Source organism: Maniola jurtina, chromosome 1 (genome assembly GCF_905333055.1).
Source record: "Maniola jurtina chromosome 1, ilManJurt1.1, whole genome shotgun sequence".
In the NCBI taxonomy this organism is placed as follows: Eukaryota; Metazoa; Arthropoda; class Insecta; order Lepidoptera; family Nymphalidae; genus Maniola; species Maniola jurtina.
Genome location: NC_060029.1, coordinates 1,382,492 through 1,408,199, shown reverse-complemented (window position 1 = coordinate 1,408,199; position 25,708 = coordinate 1,382,492). Strand labels below are relative to the sequence as shown.

Sequence of the window (25,708 nt, the reverse complement as noted above, 5' to 3'; positions counted from 1 at the left end):
AGGTTCTCTTAAGGACTATGACATGCTCCAAAATAGCTATAAGGGCTTTGTGCTTGATGTAATAATAATGAAAATGCTATAATATGCTACCTTTCAAGTTCACTATTAGGAACTATACAATTCCATAGGGAAAGCCCATGAATAATGACAAAATATATGACACTCAAACTGTGCGAGATTTGTCACAAAGTGTCATATTGGTACTGTCAAAAATGTGACAAATATGACACAGTATGAAATAATTAATGGACAATCCCATATAGACTACTTTGAATGCACCTATACAATTATAATCTAACTCCCTCGTTGGTTTTATGGCTCATCCAAATACCAAATCAAACAGTATTCATTGTTCACCCATTATTATCAAACCGCTATAAAACAACCTCAATTGCAATCACACTTTATATACAACCCCTTCATTTATAATACAATATAAATAGATCTTTAGTTTATTCACAGTACACAAATCACTATACCACAATATGGTACCACAGTTTTGAATTGATTACAATCTGAGTCGGGCATCCCAGGTGTTGATAGTGTGACAATGACTTGTCTCTGCCAAATATTCCAACTGTCGAAACCTTCCAGGTGTTGAGCGTGACTCTGACTCCAGTCTATGTCATATTCCATGTGTTGAAAGAGTGACTCTGACTCCAGTCCATGTCACATTCCAGGTGTTGAAAGAGTGACTCTGATTCCAGTCTATGTCACATTCCAGGTGTTGAAAGTGTGACTCTAACTCCAGTCTGTGTCACATTCCAGGTGTTGAAAGTGTGACTCTGGATTCCAGATTGAGTCTTGACATTCCAGGCATTCATGTGTGACTCTAATCAATGTGCGCATTTAATTTGAGAGTGAGGTTTCTTATACTATTTGACAGTGACACTAGAAGGAAAAATCATAATTACAATCTCTTTTTCTTGGCTTGAAAAACAGGCAAATGACTTTTCTTAAATCTTGACTTATAGCCAAATTACCAGTTGGCTAATGACTTCACACAAGAAAACTAAAGTGACTCTTTTTCTTGACTGTCTTTTGTCACTTTGTCGTATTCTCTGTCACACCATCACAGACACCTTTACAAGATTATGACCAATCCTCGAGCATTACAATCTATTAGCTTGGGTTGGGTGACTTGTGGTTTTCGTGTATCTCTTGGGACTCATTAGGTGACTCATTCATGGGGATGGATCGAGGCGAGACAGGCCTGAACGTGCACTCAAGTGAGTCCGAGTCTGGTGTGCCTGGGGTAGAGGGAGTGAGCCTGTCTGAGGTGCACATTCGCTTTGACACTGAGTTTTCAGAGTCGTCGCACCGTCGCTTGCCTACCAGTACGTTGGGTCGGCTTACGGGGCTGAAACTTGATGCTCGGAGCGCGATTGTTGGGGATAAACTTCGTCGTGTTGTGAATTTGGGTTGGGTCCGTGTTGGTGATGGCGACACGACTGGTGAAAATCTGGAAGATATATCATTTTTTATGTGCAAATATAACATTTTGTGTACATTCTAAAAGGTACACATGTTGGTGTAACGCAATTAAGAATAGAACTACGGTTTTCTAGGCAAACGGTGGTGCTGCCACATACGAGGCCGTATTATGACGGTGAAACGGTCATGCACCATGGAAATCACTAAGTTACTTTGGTAATAACTCAGCAAATCATATTATGCTCAAGACTGGGCAAAGTGGGTGGCAAAATCTTGGGAAATTCACTCACTTAGCTGAGAAAACGCTAGGTCGACGAAGAAGAATAATATAGAAAGAAAGGAAAAAAAATGTTTATTTCTTAAATTGTACCACACATCACATGTTATACCTAAGAGTTGGTTATCCCGGCGCTTCCTCCACTTGAAAAAGCAGAAGAAGCACTGGAATAAACTGTGTTGTGTGTGGCGCAACTTGAAGAAAAAGGTTCCAGCTCAGCCTTGATACACAAAAGTATCTAACTTTCAGCGAGGACCTTGAACTGGGGACACCATGGAACTATACATGGACAGTTCAACGAAGGTAATGGTGATGGCTGGTTACCTAGGCACCCTGGTGGGCGAGTTGGCCAGCCCGCCCACGAGCGTCAGGTCCTCGTAAGACTGCCCCATCTGCATGGCGGTGTGGACTTCCCTCTCGTGCGCGACCTCCCGCGTATTGCTCACATCCGCGCACTCCTCTGCCCTGAGTTGGTTCACTCGCGGAGTCAGCCTGCGGTTGCATGAGCTCTGGAAATTATAGCAACATTTCTGTAAGAATCAAGTAGCAAGCCAAGTAATATATTTAGGGTGCCCAAGTATATTAGGATATCCATAGCGAAACGAAGGTAGAGTAGGTGAAGCTCAATGAAGGGACGAGAGTGTGCTGAATGGGGCAACAAGTCTTGTAGATATTTAAAAACTTTCTACATACAAATTGGGTGTAAGGACTTAGAGTCTATAGGCTTAAGAATGAACTCTCAAGCTAACCGCGAGAATACCTAATACCTAAACACTTGTCATAATAATATAATACGGCAATTAAGCCTATTCATTTTACGTTATCTTGGAAATAATTGAGTTTTACCGCTGGGGAAGTTGTCTCTTAATGAATGCCAAAGCTTGTCCTCAAACCAATCTGCTCATAGTCCACCGACAATCAAATAAACTTGGAAATAAAATGAACAATTATGAACATAATACATAATCACAAAATATCACATTCTTAAACATTATCTAAGTAATTCTTTAACTGATAATGTATTAATTGAAGGTGTGTCAGAATCGAAAGCCTCCACTTTTTCTGTTAACTTTGACTGATTATATAATCTGATATTGGCAAAAACGTACATTGAAAGATAGCTTGCATTCTGGAGATAGACATAGTGACACATAAGATTTTTATCTGGGAAAATCAAAGTGTACCCAGAGATCTAAATTTACGCGGACGAAGTCGCGGGCGACATCTTGTCAACCGCCCATCGCCGCCCCACTAGTGAGCATGGGTCTCCTCTCTGAATTTCGAATGGCTTAGGGCTTAGGGCACAGCCTGCCACACGCGCTGGCCAAGTGCAAATAGGCACCTTTGAGAACATCATGAAAAACTCTCTGGCATACAGGTTTCCTCACAATGTTTTCCTTCGCCGATATTTTATTGCTTAAAATACACAAAAGTTAGAGTTGCTTGAACCCCTGACCTCTAGGGGGGTTAAAGCGGAGGTTTGAACCCCTCTAGAGGTAATCACCACTGGAATCACAAATAGCAAGTGGTGAAGTTACCTGCAGGTTGGAGGGGATGTTGACAGCCGCGGAGAGTGGGCTGCAGCTGATGCTGTTGCTACGAGTTCGCGGCAAACTGCTATTTGTGAACATGCTGAAGAAGGATGTACTCCTGAAAAGAGTAGCCAGATTAGCCAGCTTCCAAGCGCCCACAGGTGGAGTAGAGTATGCTGTTACTATGCCCTTTCGACTGCGTTATTGAATATGGGACAACTATATTCAATAACTAGCTTATGTTTGCATTTTCGTTGTGCTTGGACTACACAAGTTTCAAACCACTATTTTAACAACTTAGGGGTTGAATTCACAAAAAATCCTTTCTTAGTGGATGTCTATGTTTAATAGTGCCAAATTTCAGCCTGATACATTCAGTAGTTTGAGTTGTGTTGATAGATCAGCCAGTCAATCCCCTTTCCTTTTATAAATTTTGAAGAATTTTTTTCTTGCTTTTTCTTTTGATTTTTCCAAATAAAAAGATATCCATGCAAAAAATCACGTCGATCCATTCCTCCAATGCGGCGTGATTGAAGGACAAACTAATATACCAACATACTTTTGCATTTAGTGTAGTTAGAGGATTGATAAGGCTGCCATCTAAACTAATATATTATAAATAAAAAAGTGAGTCTGTCTGTTGCCTTTTTACGACCCATCTGCTTAACCGATTTTGACATTTGGTGTGTGTGTGTGTGTGTGTGTGTGTGTGTGTGTGTGTGTGTGTGTGTGTGTGTGTGTGTGTGTGCGTGCGTGCGTGCGTGCGTGCGTGCGTGCGTGCGTGCGTGCGTGCGTGCGTGCGTGCGTGCGTGCGTGCGTGCGTGCGTGCGTGCGTGCGTGCGTGCGTGCGTGCGTGCGTGCGTGCGTGCGTGCGTGCGTGCGTGCGTGCGTGCGTGCGTGCGTGCGTGCGTGCGTGCGTGCGTGCGTGCGTGCTTGCGTGCGTGCGTGCGTGCGTGCGTGCGTGCGTGCGTGCGTGCGTGCGTGCGTGCGTGCGTGCGTGCGTGCGTGCGTGCGTGCGTGCGTGCGTGCGTGCGTGCGTGCGTGCGTGCGTGCGTGCGTGCGTGCGTGCGTGCGTGCGTGTGTGCGTGTGTGTGTGTGTGTGTGTGTGTGTGACTGTGTGTGTGTGTGTGTGTGTGTGTGTGTGTGTGTGTGTGTGTGTGTGTGTGTGTGTGTGTGTGTTTGTTACTCCTTCACGCAAAAACTACTGGGCGGATTGGGCTGAAATTTAGAATGGAGATAGATTATACTCTGGATTAGCACATAGGCTACTTTTTATCCCGGAAAATCAAAGAGTTCCCACGGGATTTTTAAAAAACTACATCCACGCGAACGAAGTCGCGGGCATCACCTAGTCCAATATAAGTATGAAAAACACAAGTTATTCAAAGTTTTAAGTCAAATACCAACATAAAGATTTATATATTTATTTTATTTAAAACAAAACATTCACTTCTGTTACCAAGTTGACCAATGTTTATTGAAAATAAACCATAATAACAGTTGCTAGGTAAGCAAAAGTTTGCAGATTGCTTATCATGCATTATTGATTACAACATATAAATAAATTCCTACCAAACTGCAATATGAAACCCAGGCACAGCAAAATTGGAAATGAACTACTCAATCCATACTTAGATTACTAATTACTAAGTAATATTATAAACGTGTGTCTGTCTGTTCGCTAGCTTTTCACAGCCAATCCATACCAATTTTGATGACATTTAGTACATAGATCGCTTACACTTCGGGGAAGGAGTTTGATGTCTACATTTAATCTTGGAAAATCAGAGTTCCTCGGGACATTTAAAAAACCTAAGTCCACATAGACAAAATTGTGGACATCATCTATTTCATATAGAGTTAGCTTATTGCATTCATGAGACTGATATAGGCTACTATTTATTCTGAGAAATTAAATAGTTCCCACAGGAGTTTTAAAAAACTGAAACTTATGCAGACAAAGTTGTGGGCTTCATCTAGTACCTACAATATAGTTTGAGCTTTAACAAGTCCAAATACTAAGAAGAATAATGTTAATTTATTTTACTTATAATTTGGTTTCAGTAAAATCATGAGAAAGCACTATAACAAAAGTAATAAAAACTCAGTGCACATTTTATTAAACTTAACTAGATAGACTTAATTGTATTAATGATTACCTACTAAATAATGTACTAATTAAGGTTTTCTCTATAACCACACCTTCAAAATATAAAATAAATAAAGAACATTTGAAAAAACCTGTGTTTACCACACATATTGCTACAGCAAGGTATATAAAATATCTACATTGTAATACTCAATATTATAGGTAAGAGGGTAAAGTTTTAAAAGTATTAATTACTTAATGTAGTATGTGCAAAATGTAAACAAAAGTTAAAAGGCTTTAATATGCTCACCACAGTTACACTTCTTCAGTTACTTTAAAGCTATGTAAACAGACGACATCTGCCAAATATAGGTGCCCCATAAAAGTTAAATTTTCTAGACTAGTGCACTAAAGTGCTAAATACGTGCTCGGCACCCACTGGCGATCTCAGCAGCTGTCAAAAATAGGCAGGCAACAAATACGGGGTCCGTGGGAGGCGTGTCGATTACTGCTATAAAATCTAGACTTTACCTGGGCGCAGTGCTGGTCGTAGGCGACGTAGCCGCCGTAGGCGCCGCCTCATTGATAAGCGGTGCACTACTGGATCTTTTTAATATGTTCGGAGTATCCACATCCATTATCTATCAGCCAACATTCATCAACTGACGTATCGTATAACTTATATGCATAGAAACTGCCGATACGGACTCTACTGTTTATGTAACACTGTAAGTGCACTTAGATACGAACTAATACTTAATGTATGCTACTGTAAGGTCTACGTAAATATTATTTTTAACGCGTAAATAAAGATACGATGTAAATTATAATGAAAATACGCTACTCGGAAAGCTAAAAAAAGGGTGCTCGAAGCTGACCTGTCAAACCGCCGCAATAGTTGCGTTCAAAAAAATTGCAAAAATGTGAAATGCATTTTGTTGTCTACGTTCACGATAATTTGTTGTCGAGTGTCTAGTCGTACAACCACGGATCATAATTTATTTTTATTCTTGCGACTGGGCAAAGTTTAATGAACCTCAGTAAACTATCGCATTTTTCAAAACCCAGAGTCAGAAAAATAGTAAATTTTATTTATTTTTCCCTCGGTGGACGGCCGACACATATTACAGCCTTGAAATATACCATATAGCGAAAAAATCATAAGTCTATGAAATATATCAATATTAGAGCAGTACACAAGAGCTCTAACAAAATAATTATTAACCGTGGATTTCGTGGCTCAAGCAAGGCTTTCGTAAGTTTGATTTTCGTGGCCATACACAAAAATAGACAAAAAAGATATTTGTCAATTGATGGACTATAATTCATGGACTATTCAATTTTGTCTATGAGTTTTGTTTACATTTTCTGAAATGTCATTTTTTGTTGATAATTTTGTCAACAAAGTCAAAGGTCAAAAACATGATGAATTTTCGGTGATAGCGATAGTACCTATTTGAATTGTTTTATTAAATTAGTCGGCTAGTAAAACAGGCCTAATGTTTCTTCGGAAAAGGTCTAGTAGACTTTTTATAAATAAATAGGTACCGTTAAGTTTTGTCACGAAAACAAATCAAGCTAAACATTGTTATTTTTGCAGTACAACGTTAAAATACCTCATAGCAGCGCCGCTGGTTGTGTTGTTCTACTGCGAATGGTTCGTGTTCATGATACAGCCGCTGTTTTGGCAGGATTTAGTCTGCCAGCGTGAAGAGTTGTGCACAAAGATACTCTTTATAGCAGATCCTCAAATACAAGGGGACCTGGCCGTACCACCGCCTCTAGGTTCACTTTTTAACTGGGATAGTGACCGGTAAGAATTTTTCGTAGTGTTTTGTGGCTACACTATCGGTTTATCAGTCTGTTTGCTTCCTGCGCTCTAGGAAAGTAGTAATATTAGTGTAGCATAACACATGTGGAGATACATTCCTTCCACTATTCATCATCTCAACCCATCGCCGGCCCATTACTGAGCACAGGTCTCCTTTCAGAATGAGTAGGCCTTAGTCCATTAAATCCAAGTGTGGATCCAGACTTCAAACACATTTGAGAATATTATGGAGAACTCTCAGGCATGCCAGTTACCTCACAATGTTTTCTGTTGCTTAAAATACACACAAATACAGAATTATAGATGCAAGCCCAGCATCAAACCCTGGACCTCCCAAATAGGAGGCCAAAATCTTACTGATTAGGGGCCCTACAGATATACTGGCATGGAGAGCAGAGCAAATTAGGACATTGAGCTAGGTTTATCAACATTTATTTTATTTATTGATATGCATCCTCTTGTCAATGTAAAAATAAGCCTTATTTGAATGTATTAAAACTCAATTTTAAATATGATCTAACTTTGCTCTCCATGCCTATCTGAATGGAGCCTTAGGTTATCATCATTCATCACTTAACTGATATCCAGAGCCTAATACTTGACTTTTCTTACTTTATTTGGAACATATTATATACAGCATCACTACCCATTTCATTCTTATCATGTTTGTTGGTTTATTGGTTAGCCCTTCAAACACGCCACAACCAATTGACCTGATTTTTTACATGGATATAGTTGAAACCCTGGAGAGTGACATAGGCTACTTTTTATCCCAGTCAAAGAGTTCCCAAGGGATTTTTAAAAATCTAAACCCACACGGACAAAGTTGCAGGCCAGATTTGCATTGACCAGATTTTTACATGGATATCGCTGAAGACGGAGATTGGAAAATGACATAGGCTACCTTTTATTCTGAAAAATCAGAATCTCCACAGGATTTTTGAAGATCTAAATCCACGCGGACGAAGTTGTGGGCATCCACTAGTTAATAATAATAATATGCTATAGCTTGGCTACTTATATCTAACTAATACATAAGCCTGTTAAGTATTCTCTGTTTTTTAGATATCTTCGGTCCACATTCTCGGTAGTGCTAAAGCACTTTAAGCCGGATGTATTGGTGTATCTGGGAGACCTGATGGATGAAGGGTCAGTGTCCAGCTCAGCACAGTTCCACAGCTATGCGAAACGGCTCTTAACTATATTTGACGTCTATTACCCGATTGTGGTAAGCAATGCTTTATATAAAATTATTCAAGAAAAAATTTTGCATAAAAAAAAAGACTGCCCAAGTGAAAACTTAATATTATCTTGACTAGCACTAGTTCTTCTTTTTTGGATTGTCAAATTAATTGTATTTCAAATACGTAAATTATTAATATTAGTTTAGTATTTTACATCCACCAGCATCCTGAGTACTATTAATATTAGCATGTTGGTTACGCGACCTTGAAGTTATTACCTATCCTAAAATCGTCCAACTTGTCTAAAGTTTTTACTTCAACAATAAGATAAGAAGGCCATTTAAGATTTATTCAACCAATTTTATTTTCAAGTATTTTATTGTAAAATCTGAACTTATTTCCAAGCAAAATGGCCTATAACTGTAGTAAACTTGAGTCCAAATTTCGTGATTCGAAGTAATACAGCAAAGTTTCAACAGCTTTCTTTAAATTTTTTGCTTCTCCTGTAAAATTTCATTTCTAAAAAAATAAATTTAAATAGCATAATATTCATAGAAATAATAATGTTTGCACCTATAGTATTTGTACTGATTAAATAACTTGCTTATGGTTCATTTTTGATGAGATATTGTTTTATTTGTATAAAAATAGATAATTTTCTTTTTCCAGCAAGTTTGGCTCCCAGGCGACAACGACATAGGTGGTGAAAACGAACCAATCAACCAAGAGAAGGTAGCAGAATTCAACGGAGTGTTCAACCAGCCCTCAGTGATAATGTTCAGGAACATCACGTTTTATAAAGTCAACTCTGTGATGTACAAAGTGCCCCAAGGGTCCGACGATGCGGATGTCAACGTGAGGATAGCTGTGTCGCACTACCCTGTTCTGTCTAAGGGTGTTTTTGGGAAACAGGTAACTATCGTCCAACAATAATTTTTTCTTGTTTTTTTTGAGCTTTGAGATTATTTGTTTACTAAGAAATTTTTTTGTAAGAATTTACAGAAAATTTTTTTTGTTCCATTTGTTTTATTACCCTGTCTTGACACATAATGGTAAATAAAAGTATAGTTCTCACATTTTTGCTATATAATGAATATCAATTTCATTGGAGCCCATTCAATTTTTTATTTATTTAACAGCAGCAAAGCCAAACAGGCTTCTGTTCCTATGTCCGCTCATAACTACTCAACACTTCAACCGATTTCAATAAACAATAGGTTATAAAACTCATCTTGACAGCGCGAGTGTCATTGGGTAAATAAAATCCTTAATGTGCAGACTGAAACAGATGCAGTGCAAACTACAGTCGTCATTTTTTTAAACTCTTTAAATTACTTGTTCTTCAGGTGAATGAAGCCATACATCCAGACATATACTTCTGTGCTCACGAACATGTCTCAAAATACGTGAAACAGAAGAAAGACTTTTCTTCCAAACAAACTCATTTGCTGCAATCACGGGACCCAGTGTTGGACGTCTCGTTTGATGGTGATTGGTTGCATGAGATATTTGTGCCAACCTGTTCCTATAGAATGGGGACAAGTAAAATTGGCTATGGGGCAGCTATTGTAGGTAAGTTAAGGATTGCTTTTTTTGAGTTCTATAATAAACCAAGAGACCCTTAGAGCGATTACGCGCACTCATCCGATCCGAGCCCGTGAAAATACGGATATAAAACTCGGACCGAACTTGGATATTGCTTACGCACTAATCTATCTCTGATCCAAATCCAAGCTATTCAGGCATCTTTGACATATCTATGTCATTATGTCGGATTTGGCAGCTAGGTAGGTCTTAGCACACATAAGTGGGAGCATTTTCGAAATTCAATAAATTGAAAATACAAAATTTTAATTCAAATTCAAATTCAAATGTTTTATTCAAAGTAGGTACAAATGTACACTTTTTGAACGTCATAAATAAAATAATTCAATCATAAAACATAAAATATAAATTAATTGTACAATTTTAAGCTAGGTAAATAAATTTCAGTACGAATACAATGTCAATAGCTATAAAATTAACATATAACATAATTAACAATATTATTATCAATAATGATGAGATGTAACATTAGGTACTTCATTGTGTTAGAGGAGCTGTCCAAGCGTTCTTATCCGATATATAATCGTTTAAATTGTAATAACCTTTCTTGCACAGGTTTTTTTTAATGTACCGTTTAAACCTCCCTTCTGGTAAACTTTGAACTTCGAACGGAATTTTATTGTAATAGCGAAAAATGCATGCATGTTTAATGCATTTTTAATACACTTATAGAACAAGTAAAATTTTTGTAACTTTTTTGGTACCTTAGGATCAAATTAAGTTTTTCAAAAGAGGGTAAAATACTCTATTCTCTTCCAGAAAACCACCACAGCCTAAAGTACACAGTGTTCTGGTCACCGCAGCGGTTCCCCCACCTCGCCGCGTACCTGGCCCTGGCGCTGATCATCGCTGCGTACGCCGCCTGCTGCTGCCTGGTCAGGCTGCTGAGCCGGCAGCCCCGCCTCATCACTGAGGACATACTGCCTCTTTTACATCGAAACTAATTTACAGTACTATATACTGTACTATACTGTAACTGTATAAACTGACTGAAACATCAATGTACAGCTCAAACCGCTCTCTATGATGTAGATCCCACTAAGCATGCTTACAGACTAGTGGCACTGTGTGAATGACAGAAATAGAATGAATTTATTTATTTGAAATGCAATGAATTAATTTATTTCATGTCGTACAGAATTTACTGAGAAGGGCCGGCAAGAAGCTCAGTAGATTCTCTTTAAAAAAAAAGTTACAATATCTAAATATGCAATACATAAGCAATGTATCTATTATACACTGTGACTTATGAACTATATTATAATTACTGACTGTGATTATATTATAAAAATAATTTGAATTATTGGATTGATGTATAATGTATATTATCAAGAATAAATGACTATGACTATGACTATGAGCTCCTGCTGTCGCCAATTAGTGTCGACATATCTGTCGTGAACGCGCTGGCAACTGTAGTTGACGCACGTCGTCGACAAGCGACGACGGCAGCAGTAAATAATGCCACTCGCCTGTGAAAACAGTGTTTTATGCCATTCTTGCCACAACTGTATATTCAAGCCATTAGTGAAGTGCAATCATCTTATTGTAATTGTAACTGTCAAACTTTAATGCTAGACCTGTGGGTCCATGAAAACCTGCATCAATCATTATTTAGAATAGATTAGAATTTATTTGTATTCAAGTAAACTTTTACAAGTGCTTTTGAACTTGAAAATAATTTACCACTTTTACATATTACAATTGCAGTTATTGTAATTGGCTGCAGTTATGGTATTGTTGTTGCAAAAATGCATTGCAGCCAAATGTAGCTAGTGTTGGCCATTAAGAGATGATTGTCATTGTTACACTGTGGCTGTAATTTTTCCGTAATCAAACCCCTGCTGATTGTATAACAAAGTACATTTTTTTAGAATTTTTTGAGGATTATTAATTTTTATAAGTATGTAGTATGTCTGAGGTTTACTTTAGTTTAAGAGTTTTATACAGTAAACATTTCCTGTTTTTACTGGGACTGCTCATATTATAAAATGGGTAGGCAGTGACTATTTTACAGAGACCAGAGTGTATAATCTTATACTCCTTAGTTATTATTTATACTAAAGTGCAAATGAATTGACTAGTCTGTATACCAATATATATTACAAATGTAATATTTTGCATGAAATTACTGTCATATGAAAATTATGCCAAATATTGTATTTTTATAATAAGTATTCTGTATTTAATATAATTTCTACATCACTTTTAAGTAAAATAATATAAGTCTAGATTTTTTATTAAAAGTGGCTATGAACAATAAATACATGTAATACTTTAACTGTAAGGAATAATTTATTACAAACAATAAAACTATTTTCTTATCACAAATATTTTATTTATAATTTTATTCCTTTCTTATTTGCATGTACAGCAATACTTATAGTTAGCATCATATAAAGATTTAATATTATAAATGTTGCAATAGTGGGTACAAATAATGTTCTTACTGACATATTTATTAATCCGGTGGTTACGTTGGCGATTAAAAAGAAGAGTAATCCATTATTATTAATGGCAATTAATATTAAAGGGACATTGAAACCTGTGTTAGTACTACCAAATGATACTCCTAAGAAATACATTACAGATAAAACTATAACTGTTATAGCTGACAAGTATATGCAGTAGCTTGTATTGGCAAGGGTCCTCGAAGCAGGCCTATATAAATTAATAATATACGAACAAACAATTAGTAAAACTGAAGTTATAATCAGTTTTTGGAATACATAATATCTATTGACAGATTTATTGATCAATAAATGTTTTATTTTAACTGCAAATAGGTATAATGCAACATAGCCAAGGCTTGATGTGATACCCTCTTTATTTGCATCTATCAAATCAGTTCTTGGTGTATCACTAAACACCCAAGCTTCTAAACCATTGTATAGTAAAAACTCATGAATACTTATTACTATAATACTCAATAAAAAAGAATGTGAAGAGAAAAACAAGAGCAGAGATGAGAGGAACTTACAAACTGCAAGTGTGTAAAAGAAATTCCAATGCACCCCATACTCTGTCACATGATTTTGGTAGTCCAACTGTTTTACAGACAAATATCTTGTCAGACCGAGAATCAAAAGTATGGAAACAAATTTTGCATTACTCTTTAGAACAGATGCATAATTGTTTTTATTAAAATCTTTATGTACAAGCCCACTTATCAACACGAATAGTCCGACTCCTGTGTCCATTAAACTATAACCATATCTTTCAGTTTTCGCCAAGTAACGCGGGAAATCTTTAAAATCTACAGCCAAAATACATATTACAGTTATTAGATATGTTAGGCCTCTCAAACATGTTATCGACTGCACTTTGTCATTTGGAAAGACGTTTTTACTTTTAAAAGCATCTTGGACCTCTGTATAAGAGATTTTCTTCAGTATTTCATACAATAACAATATAGATACACATAAGTTTAGTTCGTAAATATAACTGGAAAAAATTGTATGTGCTGTTATTGTAGGAAGTACAATTATCAAATATTCACTTACATATTGAATTGATCTAGGATTTTGTTGTTTAATTGCACAAAATAAAGCGCACTGCACTGTAAAAAATACACATGTAAAAGTATGCACAGCTGTTGAACCATGGTTGTTTTGCATGAAGGATTCATGGTAGTTTTTGTATTCTGTGCTGTTCATTTTAGACTTTTCTTATATTTATTTCTTCAGCCATAGCAATCTCAAAAGTATAAAAATAATTTATTATAACTTTCGTTAAGCTCCACCACAGATCACTATATACCAGTCTAAAGAGCTCCACCATTGCTCATGACGTTTCGGTTGTTTTTTTTTTTTTTTTCTTTAATCTGGCTTTACTCTGATTAGCCAATGTCAAGTTTGTGATATTTTCAAGTTATTGAATTTATACAAGTATGGACTCCGTCTGCGCCGGCGCCCGCCGACATACGCGCGGCGCCCCCTTAGAGCGCTTCCCAGTCAGTTCCACCACCAAAAAACACCAACTAACACAAAAACCAGCCACTCTTAACAAAAAAAACACTCCAAACAAGCACAGCACGCGCGCCAGCAAACGCCATCGCAGACGAAGTCCTCGGTTGGTTTGACACATTGACTGTTATCTGTTTGACAGCACATTGACTATGACATTGACAATTAATTTGTGTAATGTGTTGCCATTTCGAACGTTCGTTGCTTAGAAGGTTCGTTGGCCGTCGTCGTTTCGTTTCACATTTCGCGATTTGGTTTTGGTACAAAATTCATTTCGATTTGTAATTTTAGAGGTTTTGGAATTTCTCTAAGGTTTTAGGTGCTCAAACGTTAATACGTAGTTACCCTCTTGTTTATTAGGTGCATCTTACCTACTAAACAATTTCAAAATTGGCTGAACGGATTGGCCGCGAAAATGTAACAGCCAAACAGACAATTTCGCAATCTTTTGCATATTTTATAATAAATAATCAAAGAGAAATAGCTACTTAGCTTAGTGGTATGGTTAGAGAAAACTTACATCTCATACAATAAATAGAAAAGTCCTGACTCAATGACCGACTCATCGCCCAGTTCAAGCCCTTGTGCCTAGAATTTACAAAGCCTGTAAAAACTGAAATACGGACGACCCCTTTATCCTACAGCAAGTAGATACCTAGACAGGAAAAGAGACCCCACGGGATATAGTTATAGGGGAATAAAGAGGATTTATATTTATTCTTTGTGGTGTAACATGGGTTTAACCGCAAATAAAACATGTGATTCGTTAATTTTTTGATATCTTATTTTAATTTATTAACAAAAAGACTAGCTTACATCTAATTTGTAACTTATTACAACAGATTATTGTACAGCATAAATAGATTAATTAACATTACGCTTAAAATAATGGTGTGTCTAACTCTTTGAAAACAGAGTTTGGTCTCTTGTTTAACTTAACGTAAGTAACTAACAAGTTGGTTAAGTAAAGAAGATAATCTTGCAAATTACAAAGCTGAGCTTAAAGACGAACTAAGTAGAGTATAATAAAGCTGCTTTTCCACCTTAGATGTGCTATACTACGTTTGTGTGTGCCACCGGCCTTTTTTTATTGCTCCACATAGCTTAGCATTGGTGGAAACGGGTTCAAAGTAGATATGTTTTTTATATGGTAGGATGCGTGCTATGGATGAGAGCTATGGATGCGCGAGTGGCGTAGCCTCATACTCTCCCTATACCATCGATGCATCGCATAGCTAGAGTCGCGCATCTACATTGTACCACGCACAGCTACCACACGGCAGTGTTTCTTCGCACATCTTACCCGCACCATTAGCATTAGTGGGAGTGGTCACATAGTTTATTAGCTTAGCTTTGACGTCACAGTATATCTGCATAGCACATCTCCGTTGGAAAGCAGTCTAAGGGTAACTTAGATGTCGAAATCGAAAGGACGTTGAGGACGTCTCTGCACTAGAGGAATGTTGACCTCTTCGGCTGACCGGAACACTTGTTGCTGGTACTGAGGCCGTTGGGTCGGCCTCTGCTGCTGGGCGGCGGGGGCTCGGCGAGGAGCTTCCTCCTAGACAAGTGAAAAGATTTCATTGTAACTAGTAAATTTTATTTTAGTATGGCGAGATATCAAATTTATACTAGGCGGCAATGCTGACAATGATCTTGGGCGTCGAAAATAATAACGTTCGAGTAAACTGGACCGTAAAAAGCCGTGATAGCTTAGTAGTTAAGACGTCCGTCTCCTATTTGGGAGGTTGGAGGTTTGATCCCGGGCACACAGCTCTAATGTTTCGGAGTGTTCGTTTTAAGCAATGAAATATCACTTGTTTTTACAGTGAGAAAACATCCATGCTGAGAGTTCTCCATAGTGTTATCAAAGTTGTGTGAAATATTTTACTAAACTAAAGAATCTCGACGCTATAGTTTTTTTTTAATTTGTACCAGAAAGTTGTAACAATAAAGAGAAAAAGAAAGAAAGAGTGGACAGGGAAGCACTTATCTCTATAAGAGATCTCTACCAGTGGCCCTTGGCAGTGCGAGACGTTGTAAAGGGAGTAGAATAGGCACAAAAGGGAGTAGAATGGCATAGAACAAAGATTTTACTTGGCTTAAAGAGAGACTTACTTCTTCTTCGTCTTCCTCTTGCTCGTAACGGTCGTCCCTGTACACCTCAGAGGGGAAGTATCTGTCGGAGTACTTGAGGGACAAAGTGGGCTTCCTCTGGACCTCTTCCTCGTTGATGGGCTTGTACAGGTAGTCGTTGACGAAGTGGTACTTTGACGACTTCTGGCAGATGCTGTCGTGGGTTGGTGGCATGCAGATGAGATGGACCTGAAGAGAAGAGATCAGATTTAGTAATTACCATCGTCAAAAGAATAGGTCTGGTTTCGAATTGTATAGTACCTTTCTAGAACAATTTATTTTGTTGAATTTAGATTGAAAATCCGGTGGGATTTTTTTGAAAAACCCACTTTCGGCATCAATGCAAAAACCAATAGACAGCTTCATAGTTCTAGTATCTTAACATGACTTTATTATTCTAACATAACCTTAATATACCTACTGGAATCTACACCTTGTTATACCCATTGATTCAACAATAGCCAGTGGACCAGTTTTAACCTTCATCTTCGTCTTCGTCGTAACACTCTTGGCAGAGCTATCGCAGTTTTACGATATTACACTATATAGTAGGTACAACTGTGGCGTTATACGCCTCACGAGCATTCGCCACTTTTCCTGATGATCATGATTATCACTCCAGTATCATGATTACCACTAGAAAATATTACAGTAATCGAAACCTGCCAAAATCCACAATCCATGAGATCATAAAGTTGTTATTACCTGGTGGAAGGTGAAGCCTTCAGGGCAGATCCAGGAATGCTTGACATTATCCTGGCAGTAGTGGAACACCTCACAGTTGAGTTCCTCGTCCGCGTAGTAGCCGGTGTTCTTGCTGACGCAGTTGAACTTGGACTGCTGCAGCAGGGTGGAGAGGCGGTCGGGCTCTTCCTTTTCTTCTAGCTCTTCCTCTGATTCTTGCTGCTGTTGGTGTTTTATAGGACGCTGCTCTTGCTGTTTAGAAATAAACGTATTGTAATAATAATTAGTAGTTGATAAGTATAGTTTCGTGGTGTCACCCAGATTGGTGTCCCGGCTGAAAAAAATCAGTGTTTTATGCTTTTTTGTGCATGATACTTATAACAAGGGATAGGCAAATAACTTTCTTTCATAAAAGAATAAGTTGTGTCAGATCTCTACCTGGTTGTCAGGGTCAACCTCAGGGTTCGGAAAGAGGATTCTAGTGTGAAGAGCTAGTGAGAAAGTCAGCAGTTCCTCTTTTCAAGACACAAAATACAATATTATAGTATCATACAATAGGTACAAAAGTAATGTAACAATTTATTACGCTACCTTGTGGGCCGCTGAATGCAAAGCAGATTGCTTTCATGTAACTTTGTCAGAAATACGTCAATTGTATGATAACCTCGACAAATATTTGTATTACACATTGTTCAAATTTAAGCAATAGCAAAATATAGCTGAGAACTGCTTTGGCGTCAAGTTACAAAAGCGTACCTAATATTATAATATCTCGATCTTAATAAGTATTTTTGCACCTTGCGCAGCAGGCCTTCCAAAACTTTTGAATTTAAGTTGACGTACTTAATTTAAAGTTTATTTGTACTTAAGTAGTAGTATTGTACCGTCCATCACCGTCTGAATATCTAGTCAATAAATAGGTTTACTTGTTCTGAGGTTCCGACGAGAGTTCGAAGGATAGATTTCGGATTCATTATACTCACTTTTCTATGCGCTGCTCTGACCGGCGCAGGCCTCTGTTCTTCTATGTACACCTGCTGCGGCCTGCTGGGGATGAGGAACTCTTGCTGCTGTTGCTGTTGCTGCTGTTGCTGCTGTTCTTGTTGCTGAGCTCTTTGCTGGTAGCCGGCAAGCTCTGCGAGAGACGGCGTTGGTCGGAACCCACTGGGCAGTGTATTGGGGAATCCGCCTTGGTTGTACGCCCGCGGCCTGAGGTTGCGGGATTCCTGAAAAATAAGCATTAACTCCAGTTATTAAGGCTATGAAAGTAGAGCAGAAAAGAAAAAGACTGCGATTTCCCGTTGATGATTTTAGGCCAACAGTAAAAATGTATTCGACATCGAATTTCGAAAGAGTTGCGAATTATCGCATTTAATTTTAAATGTTTGCCAATAAAGGGGGCTGGTTTTTATAACTTATTCTATATCCGTTAGTGTAAATGGTTTGTAATAATTGGTAAGGCGTTACAAAACGCCGTGGGCGAGCATTGTTTGCCAGACCCACATCCCACGTGCTTTAAGCGATAGGTATAAAACTACTTGTAATAGGTACCTGCCGTCTACCGAATGGATAAATCATTGTATGCTAGTCTAACGAATATCATTAACAACTTGATTATTATCTATTTGAAGGTTGAAGCACCAATAATAATGGGTTAGTAGGATTACAATTTCACTAACGTTGATAGAGTTCGCGCGTCGAAACACGATACGCCAAATTAAAATGGATCTAAAGATCGTTGATTTAAAGCCAGGCATTCAGAACTACCGATTGTTCTTCGATGTATGGAGGCCGACTTTCCAAAAATTTGTAAACTCTGGTATTTTAACGCTCGAATTCTATCAACGTCTTGGGGAGATGTAAAATCTCATACTAACCCTATTGGTCTACGGTTAAAAGGTCCACTAACATAACCGCCATATGAGCAAGTTGAGCAGTTAATCATTGAACAACTTATACGGGCCGCTTGAGCAGTTATTTGTAAACTATTCAAGCAATCATCATCAACTGCTTGACCAGTTGTTTGAGCAGCAGAAGACGTCGAAAGCATCGAGAGCCGACAGTGTATCTACGGGTATGTCCTGCAACTGCTCAAACGCACGACGGAATTTTGCCATGCTGTTGACTGCTCGAAGCAGTCATGACTGCTAGATAGGTAGTTATACAATCAAAGGAAGATTGTAACTCGCCAGACATGGCTACTTCAACTGCCCGTATCAATCCGCCATAAAAGATTTAGGATGCAAAATGAGACTTGCAAATGTCGTCCTTTCCTTTTTTATTCAATTCAAGGCTACATAATCAATGAAGCGGTGATAGGTATCGAGTAATCAGATTTCCAATGCTTATATTTTTTATAGTTTTGATTTTATGTACCTACCTACCTACTTAGGTATTAGTGATCGAGATATAAATGGTTAGTTATGATTACGTAACTTAAATTATAACTTAAACTTGTCTTTGTAAGGTCACTGAACTTATTACCTAACTATTATTAAATGAATTGGGAACTCAATATTACATAGTCATAGGTACACATAGGTATATAATAATCTAAGTCGGCGATGTTATACTGACCTAATAGTATTTTGGGCTTTATGAAAAAAATATTTGCTAATACATATTAATTATTTTCAAGCGACAGAATTACTAAACAATTAATTCTTAAATTTATTACTATTACATTAATTTAGATACAAATCAATATTTATCTGCCTACAAATCTATAAATAAAAATAACCTCTTCTTAAATATCTCATCTAAAAGTGAACCAGGATTTCACGGCTAATAAAGCACTATAATGTACCCAGTAACTCTTGTCAACCTGGTTACATTCTTCGATACAATCATTATTGGGTAACACGCAACATAAAGCGTGGGACAGACCAAGCGAGTTTTAAACTCTATCTGCGTCTCACCAACTTCTTCTTCAGAATAATAAGTTACAACTGAAGAACATAATCTATACTAATACTATAGAAATATTATAAATGCAAGGGTGTGTCTGTCTGTCTATATGTTTGCTAGCTTTTCACTGCCCATCTGTTCATCCGATTTTGACGAAATTTGGTACAGAGATTGCTTGCATCCCGGAGAAGCATATAAGATCTTTCTGTCCCTGGAAAACAAAGAGTTCCCTTGGAATTTAAAAAAAAAACTCCACGTGGATGAAGCTATAGTAACTTTTGAAACTTAGATTGAATTTCGAGAGTTTGATATTATATCTACCTACTATTTACCTATAATATTTAATGAATTTAATTGAAAACTACTTGTGAGAGTGTACCTTAGAGACTGTTCAGCGGTTGATACGCCCGGTAAAGCCTTTTCCGCGGTTTGTACGCCTTAGCTTTAAGGCTGCCATGTTCACATTACCGGAAAATAATATAATAAACGACCAGTCGGACATTCCCTCTGCCGACGTAACCGCTCGTGCGTGGCGACGTTCGTCGGTGCCCAGTCAACATTCCTTGCGGAGAAATTATATCATAGCACGTGCTGATAGCCGGCACTATATTATTTAATTGCAATTTTTCGTCACAAATTGTACTGTACAGTGACAGTGGACAGGGCATGTCTGTTGCAGTTGGAGCAGACGTATTCTGGAGTAAAGACCGCATACTGAAAAGTGCAGCGCCCGCTGGACCGACAACCTTGAAAGGTTGTCGGACGGAGCTGGATGAGGAAGGTGGAAGACTGAACCTCTACACCTACGTACCTGCCTACCTACTCGAAAAATATAACGTCTCTGGGGACTAGAAACTCGAAAGAGCGTCAATTAAACAAATTATCTGAACAAGCTAAGTAGGTTCCTAGGTCTTTCAAATCAAATTAGTCTGATGGCCTGAAGCTACTTATTAATATCAGCCTATCAACAGTATTTTTTAACAATCCGTTACAATAATAAACTTAAATTTGTTATTGATTAAGAAAGTGGAGCCAACGGATTAGGAACCTGCTGATAATTATGGCATAATTAAGTGACGTAGTAGCAGCTACCTACTGGAAATACATACAAATGCATAACGAATCAAGCGAGCAAAGCGACCAACATTTGCATTTTCCCACGCGAAGCGCGAGTGCACTACCTATTACTAGTAACTGTAATGTTTCCATATTAGTTCCATTCGTTTTTACATCGTCATGCTTGCATCTGGGTTGGCAATGCTGAAGTTTATGACAGTAGTGCAAATAGTTAGTTATGTAACAATAGGCTAGCAATAATACTTAATAACTAAGTAAGATCTTAGCCCACTTACACGCCACCGCTACATAGATAGATAGGAGCTTAGGAGCTGATAGGACAAACGGACTTAAAGTTTTTGTGCATAAAGTAGGATTAACCTGACTGTAAATCATAAAACCAAAAGTACAAGAGAAAGATAGACACTTGTTTTGTAAAATACTTATTAAAAAAGAGAATTTAATATTTAAAGCTACTACCTAGAATAGTCTTAAAGTTAGGTATATGAAAGTTTATAATTTAAATATAATAATTTTACGCTCCAAATCATCAACACTCAACGCGCAAAATTAAATACGTCGGCGAATTATTTCGCTGCGTAACTACCTGACTTCAGCGCACGGTTTTATAATTAATTATTATGGCAATAATAATATAAAAATTTACATTTTTATTACGTTAACAAAATGAAACAATCTCACTTTCGATCTCTGTTCGTAAATTGTAAAGAGAAATAAAACAAACTACTCATTGCGAGCTACTTTCAACTTTCACTGGTTCGCAAACACTTCGCAAAAACTGCATCGGTTATTGAATGGTATCGCTCCCGGCGGTTTTTGCGCCATACTCGTAATCATATTATTATAACACGGTACACTTGCAAATTAATCAATAAGTTTCTTTAAGACTGCATCATTTTATTGCACACTTAGATCTTTCGGAAAAGGTTGCCTATGGGTTACTCATCGATGAAAACCCTTCACTTAGATGTTTCGGAACGGGTTGCCTATGGGTTACTCATCGTTAAAAACCCTTCACTTAGATGTTTCGGAAAGGGTTGCCTATGGGTTACTCATCGTTAAAAACCCTTCACTTAGATGTTTCGGAAAGGGTTGCCTATGGGTTACTCATCGTTAAAAACCCTTCACTTAGATGTTTCGGAAAGGGTTGCCTATGGGTTACTCATCGATAAAAACCCTTCACTTAGATGTTTCGGAAAGGGTTGCCTATGGGTTACTCATCGTTAAAAACCCTTCAGGCTCAAAATGTTCAATTCCTAAAATGTTGAATTCCCATAATGTTGAATTTACAAAGTGTTGAATCCCAAAATATTCAACTTTCACTAAGCTTTCACTCTGGCAACAACCTTATACTTAGTGAAAAAAATATGGGTCCATACGCCTTTTTGTACGGAATTTTTTTTTATCACTATTTAAGTTAAGTCCAGTTTTCACCAAGACGCCATCTAGATACCGATCATATTAATTAATTTTAATTAAGTAGTAGTCAGCTAATTACCTATTCATTAAATGTTTTCACATTTTCATCAGGCTGCATCTTTACTTTTAGGAAAAAATCGGAAATTCGATTTCTTTTACCAATGACACTTTAAGAAGATTGTCAACTGTTTTTACGCGCGTAAAAAATGACGATCGTTTAACAGGGCTCTCTCCGTCACTCGTTTCATACAATCGTAGTTCCAATTTCATTTGAATACTAAGCAACCAAAGTCCATGAAATTTTGCAAACATATTCTGGAAACTAATATCTGTGTCTGTGGTGTTTTAGATTTTTCTAAAAGTATGTAGTTTTAAAATTACAGGGGATCAAAGATTTGTATGAAAATTTTTAAGACCGCGTAACTTTGAAACCGAATATTTTAACAGAAATCTGGAAAACCACAGACACAGATATTAGTTTCTAGAATATGTCTGCAAAATTTCATGGACTTTGGTTGCTTAATATTCAAATGAAATTGGAACTACGATTGTATGATACGAGTGACGGAGAGAGCCCTCTTAAGTGATTTAGTTTTTATATAGACCAATGTTGTAGCTTCTTCTATTTTTCTAAGTGATGTTTGCATAATCTGCTTGAAATCGTAACAAATAGATTGTTTATGCTTCTTATAAGATCCATAGAGGTAATAGTGAGACACTCGAGATCAGTTTTAAAATTGGCGTTCGATCGTTAGGAAGGTAATAAATCAGTTTTTTAATGTGTTTGACGGTTTACTTCTTTACACCATAACTAAGTACTCTACTTTTTACCTACTAAAGAATCACTGCCTAGGGAAACACTATTATGGTACTTTTATTTCGAAAAAGAAAATGCTTTTTCGCACTCTTTTCAAAATCTCAGGTAAATTCACGCGGGCGAAGACGCGATCAAAAGCTTGTTAATGATAGCTTTAAAAGTTCGACTTCTGAAGTCATTGATAAATATTAGAATGAAAGTAAAAGTAGTTCGACGCAGGCGCACCGTCCATTTTAAACAACGAAATCGAAAGTGATTTTCTACGTCTGAAATAGATATGCGATGACTCAATTATAAATGTTTTTGTTAGATATAATATCCTACCTAAGTGATGTAAGATTTATATCAAATCCTTTCTAATTTAATCACTTACAACGGGTTCATTATATCCTACTTGAAGACAATTTTTGTTTGGTATGGTATGAACCAACGACTAGATACATCTAAGTAAAACGCACTAGACAAGTCATTGCAAACAAAAATTTTTGCGGGCTGAAACTTGCTTATGTACCTATTTTGACGGCTTGTATCATACTTGACAGCTTCATACAATGCAAGTTTTGTTTGGAATGACCCATATGTAGCTATATATAAATGTTGTTGGTATGGACTCCTTATTGAAAAATAATTAGTACGATAATTCAAGGAGTCACTCATTGGATTAGCATGGGAGTATTTATAAATGAGATGAAAGATCAATAAGGAATATATAAGAATAATAAATATTATGTACATAGCTAAAGTGGTCTTTTTTTAATGTAAATATTTGTATGAATAAAAGTTGTTGGTTAGTCAAATAAAAAATAAAGTAAAAAAACGGGCGATCTACACGACACGCGCGATGCCCAGATATTCTAAATTCCTTATTGAGCATGTAAGTAGAACGTAAGAACCTAGCACGTTATGTAACTTCATAATATCTTACCGCCGAGTTTCTTGCTGGTTCTTCTCGGTAGGAACGGCATTCAGAACCAGTGGTAAATTATTTGACGATTCAAAAGCACTTGTAAAAGTTTATTTGAATAAAAATCTATTCTATTCTATTCTTATAACAGTGAGTTCAATACCTCTCGATTTAAACCTAGTTCTTCATCATCGTCTTCTTCTACTCCAGCATCAGGCACGTCATCCTCCTCTTCGTTGGCGGCTGCCACTCCCAGCAACAACAGCGCTATAAAGATGCTCCACCTGAAATAATAAGAGAAGATCCCATGAGTTTTCCGACATTGTAGACTCGGGAAAATAGGTATGGACAAAAAATCGGTGTGTATAAAAACATTTTTAGTTTGAGTTTATTGTGGCTGAGTTTGTTGTGGGCTCTTCTCAGACTTGGGCGCGTTTGGAACCCTCGTAGCTTTAGTTTTAAGTAACGTAATTAATTATCACCACTATATCGTACAAGTTTAACAATTTCGACCATCAAAAGGAGTACAATTGTACCTACTTTGCATAAATGATTTTGACTTTGACTTTGAAAAAAACGGATCGAATTGAGAATCACCTCCTTTTTGGAGATCGGTTAAAAAAATAGACTGAATCGCGTAATTTAGGTTCCGTACACAAGCCCCTTGTGCATCGCTAAGCCTCCGCTGTCCATCCATCCGTTCATCCGTCGTCTGTCCGTCTGTCTGTTAGTTAGCACCAGGCGAGATCGTAGTCAAGGGTTAGCCGTTAGGGTGTGATAAAAAACAAACTTTATTAAAATCTTTGTTTAATCCATTTATCAACATATTATATAGTTACGATATTGAATCTACACTCAATATAACAAGGATAATATTATATTCATCGAGGAAAGTAGAAGGAACTAGTAATAGCTAGTTTATTAGATTGTCAATCTAAAATAGTAGGTATGACCACGTGCGCGTTGATGTCTTTTACTCTTTTTGATCGGTTATTATTTATCTTCCCTTTAATTGAACTTATTCAATACTTCAGCTCTCAAATGATTAATTTTAACAACCATGCTGATCAGATAAGAATAAAAATACATTATTATCAAGATTAGGTACTGGTTCACGCAAACAATATTTTGATCTCTGGGTGTAATTTAATTCACTGGTCATCCGGAAATTAATTTGAGTGAGAATTGATTTAAGTACAAATTAATCGTCAGATCTTTATTTAATTTTCTTTCTTTTAAATATCTTTTGTAATTCTTATTAAATTTACTTGAACACTGTTGAGGAATTTAAAGACCTGTACCTCTTAACAGATCGTGTAAAGATTTTTATTCAGGTATTTTGTGATTCAACCTCAGGTTCTGCAAAACGAAACGTAAATATTGAAACATTTTTTGAAGGTCCATAGATACAGTTAATTTCACACTTCTCTTTAAATTAAATTATCTAAATCATTGAAAACAGGTATAATATAGTAATTGAGAAAATTGATTACCACTTAGTCGTTAAACATGATTACATAATTTTAATATTACCCTAAATAAAAACAAGTATCCACAAACGTCTGCCCAGAGGCTGTGTTGCGTTGAATTTTGAAACATCATGTAACACTTGTAGCTTTCTTCAAACCTAATTACGTTGTAAGTAGGTATATAAGTAGGTAAATACCATACGACCACACCCTGGCCACCAGTTTAACCTGTCTTACGTTACTGCTTTTTACTACATGTATCAAAAGGTAACCTACATTGGATGTGGACTGTTCATTACCTTTTACCAATTGTAGGTCTGCCAGACTTGTCTGTCTCGATTTACAGAGAACGGTAGGTTAAGTATATTCAATAGATTA

The 25,708-nt window shown here is 37.1% G+C and overlaps 4 protein-coding genes across 5 annotated transcripts in view; 1 reads left to right on the top strand and 3 right to left on the bottom strand.

Annotated features, from left to right (window-relative positions):
* Positions 1-383: 383 nt before the first annotated feature.
* On the bottom strand, positions 384-6,224 carry LOC123869392 (P2R1A-PPP2R2A-interacting phosphatase regulator 1). Of its 2 annotated transcripts, none has more exons than XM_045912294.1 (4): positions 5,864-6,224; positions 3,250-3,361; positions 2,036-2,220; positions 384-1,462 (listed from the first exon to the last, which is right to left on the bottom strand). In XM_045912294.1, the coding sequence occupies exons 1-4, from the start codon at positions 5,968-5,970 to the stop codon at positions 1,123-1,125; spliced, it is 744 nt and encodes a 247-aa protein (XP_045768250.1). In that variant the 5' UTR covers positions 5,971-6,224; the 3' UTR covers positions 384-1,122. The 2 variants fall into 2 exon arrangements, with proteins under 2 accessions (XP_045768250.1, XP_045768259.1); XM_045912303.1 differs by lacking the exon at positions 5,864-6,224 and adding an exon at positions 5,643-5,833.
* A 473-nt stretch (positions 6,225-6,697) lies between these two features.
* On the top strand, positions 6,698-11,203 carry LOC123869384. Its single transcript, XM_045912283.1, has 6 exons — positions 6,698-6,848; positions 6,933-7,145; positions 8,229-8,391; positions 9,017-9,259; positions 9,694-9,919; positions 10,712-11,203. The coding sequence occupies exons 1-6, from the start codon at positions 6,832-6,834 to the stop codon at positions 10,894-10,896; spliced, it is 1,047 nt and encodes a 348-aa protein (XP_045768239.1). The 5' UTR covers positions 6,698-6,831; the 3' UTR covers positions 10,897-11,203.
* Positions 11,204-11,307: 104 nt separating this feature from the next.
* LOC123869381 (phosphatidylinositol-glycan biosynthesis class W protein-like) lies at positions 11,308-13,751 on the bottom strand. The gene is made up of 2 exons (XM_045912277.1): positions 13,733-13,751; positions 11,308-13,694 (listed from the first exon to the last, which is right to left on the bottom strand). Exon 2 carries the CDS (start codon positions 13,606-13,608, stop codon positions 12,292-12,294), a length of 1,317 nt encoding a protein of 438 aa, XP_045768233.1. The 5' UTR covers positions 13,609-13,694; positions 13,733-13,751; the 3' UTR covers positions 11,308-12,291.
* Positions 13,752-15,251: 1,500 nt separating this feature from the next.
* Positions 15,252-25,708, bottom strand: part of LOC123865238 (putative uncharacterized protein DDB_G0271606) — a 30,684-nt gene continuing 20,227 nt past the window's right edge. Inside the window, exons 2-6 of the mRNA XM_045906176.1 lie at positions 24,025-24,145; positions 17,721-17,963; positions 16,759-16,989; positions 16,036-16,242; positions 15,252-15,478 (exon numbers count right to left, since the gene is read on the bottom strand). Coding sequence (XP_045762132.1) covers positions 15,329-15,478; positions 16,036-16,242; positions 16,759-16,989; positions 17,721-17,963; positions 24,025-24,145 — 952 coding nt within the window. The 3' untranslated portion in view covers positions 15,252-15,328. The remainder of the gene's footprint in view (positions 15,479-16,035; positions 16,243-16,758; positions 16,990-17,720; positions 17,964-24,024; positions 24,146-25,708) is intronic.

Bases quoted from the DNA above. Each gene is read 5' to 3' on its own strand.
- LOC123869381 (XM_045912277.1), bottom strand. From the start codon at position 13,608: ATGAACAGCACAGAATACAAAAACTACCATGAATCCTTCATGCAAAAC.
- LOC123869384 (XM_045912283.1), top strand. The intron at 8,392-9,016 runs GTAAGCAATGCT...TTCTTTTTCCAG, and splicing joins ACGTCTATTACCCGATTGTG to CAAGTTTGGCTCCCAGGCGA. The intron at 9,260-9,693 runs GTAACTATCGTC...CTTGTTCTTCAG, and splicing joins AGGGTGTTTTTGGGAAACAG to GTGAATGAAGCCATACATCC.
- LOC123869392 (XM_045912294.1), bottom strand. From the start codon at position 5,970: ATGGATGTGGATACTCCGAACATATTAAAAAGATCCAGTAGTGCACCG. The intron at 3,362-5,863 runs GTAAAGTCTAGA...TACTCTTTTCAG, and splicing joins ACGACCAGCACTGCGCCCAG to GAGTACATCCTTCTTCAGCA. The intron at 2,221-3,249 runs GTAACTTCACCA...TATAATTTCCAG, and splicing joins ACATCCCCTCCAACCTGCAG to AGCTCATGCAACCGCAGGCT.